Source organism: Ceratotherium simum, chromosome 17, assembly GCF_057802395.1.
Source record: "Ceratotherium simum simum isolate JZ-2026a chromosome 17, ASM5780239v1, whole genome shotgun sequence".
Taxonomy (NCBI): Eukaryota; Metazoa; Chordata; class Mammalia; order Perissodactyla; family Rhinocerotidae; genus Ceratotherium; species Ceratotherium simum.
The window spans coordinates 18090703-18096751 of NC_141916.1; the positions used below are offsets into that span (position 1 = coordinate 18090703).

The 6049-nt window shown below is 39.4% G+C and overlaps 1 protein-coding gene across 3 annotated transcripts in view; it reads left to right on the top strand.

Annotated features, from left to right (window-relative positions):
- SLC11A2 (solute carrier family 11 member 2) overlaps positions 1-6049 on the top strand; it is a 35357-nt gene that overhangs the window by 21303 nt on the left and 8005 nt on the right. For all 3 annotated transcript variants that reach the window (XM_004429023.3, XM_087442411.1, XM_087442412.1), the window contains exon 16: positions 1071-1124. In XM_004429023.3, coding sequence (XP_004429080.1) covers positions 1071-1124 — 54 coding nt within the window. The remainder of the gene's footprint in view (positions 1-1070; positions 1125-6049) is intronic.

The window sequence follows — 6049 nt, forward strand, 5'->3', positions numbered from 1 at the left end:
AATAAAATTTTTTTTCAAAAGTCTAGAGTAAATTATGTAAAAATAGTAGTTCTTTTAGGATGGTAGGATTATGGATATATTATTTTCTCTATTTTCCAAATCTTCTGTGACATTACTTTAATGGAAAACAGCTACAGCAACAACAACAGATCCACCTCCCTGTTCTATATAAGTTTCTCTGAAAAACACAAGGGTTGAGGATTAGGGACAGCAGAATTCATACCATATCTACTGCAAAGAATGGTTAAGGATGGAGGCTGGACACCTGTTGCTGATCTTTACAACACTTACCTAGTCCCCATGCCAGTGTCTGCCACAGGTTAGATACTTGATTGAGAAAATCACTTTAGCGAATATTGAAAAATTATGTCCTGGATTGATATATCCCTTCTCTTTTGTTCCCCAGTAAACCTTGGGCACACTAAGATTATGCTGACTCTGTAGTCTAGGACTTACTCCAAGGAAACCCAACTAACTGAATATATCCTTGAAAGGAACTGTTTTAAAAATTTGCTGTAGAAGTTAAGGGAATCCTTCCTTCATGCAAATTTGTTATGAAGGTTCCGAGTTATCCTCAGTCGGCCTGAAACTATTGAGATTGTTGAAGAGCCATTTTTACGGCTGAGGGCTGATTCTAGAGTGGGTTACTGCTGTTTAGCTCCAAAACATGTACTTCATAGAGCAGCTCAGGAGACTATTCCAGTTGTGTTTGTCAGTCATCCCTGCATTGTGAGGAATGGGGTAGGACTGAAGAGAGGTGTTGTTCAGGGAACTCCTAGTCAGATAAAAGTAACAAACCACAAACACAAAGCAGTAGGAACAGAGGGAACTCAGTATTGAAAATAGTATGGAAAAATTTTGTTGAGGAAGGCAGATTCCAAGATATTTTGAAGAGGGTGTGGGTGGGGTTGGGAGAGTGACTTGTGCAGCCTTGGTGGTAGAAGATAGGCAAAGCTGGATATTCAAGGAAGAGGGCAAGTTTGCAACTGGGCAGTGCATATGAGCCATCATGGTGAGGAAGAGAGTTCTTCAGAGAGGTTGGTGAATGATGACCATGTTTTATCTTTCAGAGTTGGCTATGTATGATTGCACTGGGCATATCCTTCCTGGAGTGTGGGCACATGGTAAGCATCTCTAAAGTCCTGTTGGCCGAAGAAGCCATTGATGGCTATACTAAGTAAACACTGGATCAGTCTGTCTTCCACAAGTAGCCATCAGAGCCAGTGTGTTTCTATGATTTACTGTGTGAACATAGCCAAAAGTATGTGCTGTTGCACAGACTGCATTTAGGACTCAACTGTTTGTTGAGAAAGACTTTGTTTCATGTATATTTGAAAGATGGGATTTTTTTTTTCATCTTGACCTCCTAACCTGGGAACTGGATTAGGTAGGATCTTTGAAAAGCTGACATTTGCTGCTATCATTCCAACACTAAACTCTTAAGAGCTGCCCAAGGGCCAACTTGTTTTATCCTTTTGAGAGATAATCCTCTATGCATGATTCTTAACCAGGCTATATACTAAAAAAAAACATACTTGGAAAATGTAGTAAGTTTTTCATAATACAAATTACAGAATGGGTATGCAAGTTTTGTTTATCAAAAGATACTGGATTTTAAAAGGCTGAGGAATACTTTCCTTATGCATACCCTTTCAATTATTTTAATTATAAAAAATAAAATCTCAACTAGAGTGGTTTCATCCATATTAAATGTAAAAGTATGAGACATTTACCTCTACCAGATCCGGGATTCTTCTAACTTATTTCCACTTTAAATTTCTAAGTGGAAGTGAAGAGGGGTGAGAAAGCATAAGGAAGGTGGTAAATGGCCAAATAACAAAACTCACCTGCAGGTGGTTTTTGAAGATTTTCCTCAGAGATTGAAAGCTTGTCAGAATTTTCTTGGGAGTCTTTATTTTAATAACTTGCATGTTAAAACAGAGCCTTCCTGATGATATTTACTCTTGAGCACATAGATTTGTAAAACCTTCACCTTCCTCTCCAGGAGGGTGGTGATAGAAAAAGTTGGTAGCATTTATGAACTGACATTCTCATGAGACTTTGGGGTGAGGAGAAAAGATTTGAAAGGAGAAGAGGAGCCATCTGTTTTATGCCTAAAAGTCGCCTCCTACCAGAATCGTCATGGTTTTCTGAAGCATGCTCAAGATGACTTGCATGACAATATCAGTAGCTATGGACCTAACCGTTGCAAAGCTCTCTCTCAGCAAGTCAATAGGTATCACTGTGGTTGCAACATTCTTTCTCAGCAAGGTTGCACTGGGCAACCTCTCTTCAGCCAGTCCCTCAGAGGGAAAAACTTTGAGACCAGATGGTGGAGCTCTGGAGTCAGAGGAAATGGGTCCCTTCAGCATGAAGCTGCTGCTCTTCAGACACTTCTGACATCTTTACATGTGGAGCCTGAGACTATGTGATTATCTCAAATCAAATCACGTTTGTCTGGTAGAGATAAATAATCAAGTCTTTTGTAGCCGTTGACTTGGTGAGGACAGTAATGGGAATGGCATTGAAGGACTTCTCAGTTTTGGAGCTTTCCTTCTGGAGTCCTGGTTGATTGATGTTCTCTGTTCATCTGAGCCCCTAAAGGCATCATTCCTGATGTTTTGCACACAGTCAAAAGCGCAGACTGGATGGACTGTCTTTTATAAGGCATTAAGGGTAAACTACTGTGTTTTACTGACTATACCTTTATCTTAGCCCCTCAAGTAATATAGCCCAGGATCATGAAAGACAAATTTCCCTAACCATTCCTCCTCATATCGGCCCCTCTCCCCTACCATCATTCCCCAAACTGGTCATAAGGGCACTCTGTGAAGTTATCGGGGACTGACATCTTAAGCTCTTGTCTGGCTGCAGTAGGTGAAGGTCAAATAGACAAAAAATCTTTGTAAAGACAGTGCAGTAACATTTGCCTTTGCCCTGAGTCTGGGTGGGTCCAGTCAGTCGCAGATTCACAAATATTTAGAAGCCCAGGTAAAAGCTGCTTGTATTCTTTTAAAAGTTGTATTTATGATTTGCAATGATGGAAAATTTCTTCTAAGTTAAATAGCATTTTCTAATACTATGTGTGTAGTGTTTTACACTCCCATACCGTATTCCATTTGATCCTCTCAGAAAGTGTACTTCAATCAGTACTCTGGGTGCAATAAACAATATTTAGAACTTGTCTTCCAATGCCAGCATGTACAGTGTGTTCTGGCAGTGTGTTTCTGTGGAATGTTTAAGGATATACAACTGTACTTATGTAAATTGATCTGTGTTCTCCATAAATGTGACATGAAATAATTGTGCTCCTGCTACAGTATACTGAGAATTAACAGTGATGGGGAAGAGCTGCAGTTTGGCTGCTGTGAGGTCCCGCTAGTGGTTTTAGGAGTGGTTACAACTGAACTTTCAGTGACCATTTAATAATATGTAAACTCGGTTTATAATTAAAAAAACTTTTCTTTTTCCAATTTGCTTTCCTGGGTATTTTTTTCAGCCTTGAAAATACTTTATTAATGGAGTCTCAACAACTTCGAAATACCAAAACATCAATTACCACCTGGAATGACATATGAAGCCCACACTGTTAGTGATTTTCTCTTTAGAAGGGCTAGAAAAATAAATATTTTTAGTCCCCAGAAGACTTGATTGCAGACACCAAACACTAATTTCTGTTTACTCACTTGGTCAGATAGTTTTGTTGTTGCTAAAGTTCACGTCATTACTGTATTTAAACTTGAAAAAAATTGTTATTCTGCCTTTCTGTGCTCTAAGCTGAATATTTTTGTATCTATAGTCGTCTTTTCACCATTGAAATAGGCTTTTATATTCTGCATATGCTGCCAATAAAAAGTATCAGTATTTGAAAAGAGAAACCAAATTGTTTAGCTTAAAAATGAATGAGCATTTTGGCAGACCTGATATAAATGGAAATATTGGCACCATTTAATAAAAACAAAGACAAAACTCAGGCCCACTAAACTACTAGCCCTGTCACCAGACTCTTGACAGCAGAATCTAAGTCAGCACTTCATTTGTCCTAAGGGTGTCACTAGAACTTCATTTTCCCTTTCTCTGTTGCAAGTTTTCCTTGTCTCTCTCACAGGAGCTTAATAATGTAACACCATAGAAGTAGTCTGGGAATTTTGTTCTCCATGTTGTCCTTCCTCATTTAGCTCTCCCTTCCTAATTTGGGTTTAATTTCAGAACTAAAATAGGATGTATAACAATTTGAAGATCCTGATTTGAGACATTTCCTTTAGCTCTACCCCCTGGAGTGTGTTTGCTCCTTCATTGGATGGGACCCAATGAATCTAAATGTGTCAGCTTCTCTTGGCACCTTAGCTTACGAATGTTAAAAGTGGCTAACACTTATTACTATGAGCTAGTCCTCATATGACCTCATTTAATTCTTATAACAAGAGGATCAGCCTCTATATAGATGAGGCAACTGAAAGGCCAAAAAGTAAAATAACTTCCCCAAATCACATCGCTAATAGGTGGGCAGTTGGCATTTGAACTTGAAGAGCTTAACTCCAGAGCCCATGTTATCATTCCCAAACCATCCGTATAATACATCCTACACCCTTCTTGCAAGGTTAAGACATCAAACTGGTGTTCAGCAACACCAGGAACATCAACACATCGAAGCATTTGCTTGATACTCTGGTTAGTGCTAGAATATGTTTTAGCTCAGAAGCTGCCAACTGGTAGACTAATTTTGTTTGGCTTGAGCTAAATTAAAAAAAATAACTTTGAATACTTTTTGGCAGGCGTAGAAAAAGGGGCAGGGCCCTCTATGATCTTACCCCAGCAATAGCTAAGAACTTATAGTAAGTTTACTCAAAAGCATTACCTCTGCCCCTGAAAGTATTTTAGCCTATTGCTGAGCCATTTAGCCCCATTTCTCAATGTCTCAGAGCCATATGACAAACTTCTCCAATGAAGGAGTTCTGTCTACTAAGTCATTTAAGTTAGATACTCTGGGGATCACAGACTAGAATACTGCAGCCTTTGTTTATTACATAATGAGGACGCCCACCACCTTAGCTCAGTTGAGAAAAGTCTGCAATAAATTGTCAGTGTATCTGACAATTGCTTTTGGTTACTAACACCTGAGATGTTAAGCCCCTAAAGTGAATTAAGCAAGCTGAAGTCTGAAGAGCTGTTTGTCTGCCCTAAGGCCATTGTGACTCAGTAATTCCCTAGCTCACTAGTTCAGAATAGTTTTATCTTGGCCTCCATTTGGTCTCATCTTCACACAGTCTTCACAAGCCTGTGAGGTATACAGGGCAATGTGTATAATGTGTTAAAAAAATTATATTTATTGAAGACTAACATCAGCATATTAATGTTCTTGGCATTTGCAAATTTATTCCCATTTTACAAATAAGTAGGATAAGGCTCCAAAAGCATACGTAACTTGCCCAAGGCCAAAGGAAGTGGCAGAATTGGAGCTTGAACCCCACTCTGGTGCCTTTTCCACTATACTGTGATAGGAATATTTTTTTCCAATGAATTTATAGTCTGCATTCTGCATTAACTCACAGGCTGTTGGTGCCAAGGAGCAGTAACATTCCTAAAGCCCTAAGTAATAAGAGTAGGGCTAAAATGAGACTCAATGATTGTCCCACAGTGTATGCAGAGGAGAGAAAAAGAGTAAAATGCAACTTCACAGATCCCAACACAAAGCATCTGGATTCAGGTCTCCAGGAGTGGGGTCTGGCAATGTGTTTTGAAAGCAGCTGAAGTGATTCTGATTCAGCCTGATGAACATTTGGGACCCGAAGGTCATTTCCCTCTCTCTGCACATGCCGTTTTATGTTGTTTTTAATGAAAGGCTTTTCTCTAATGCTAAGTGCCAAAGAAGAATGGGGCCCGGATAATAGGGCTCAGGATTTAGACCATTTGAAATTTGATTTCTAACACACACACTAATAAAATACAAAAGCACTCCGTGTGTTTGCTCTTAGTAACCTGATCAGAAGCACCCATCCCAGGGGCTGGCCCAGTGGTGCAGTGGTTAAGTGCGCTCTGCTTTGGCGGC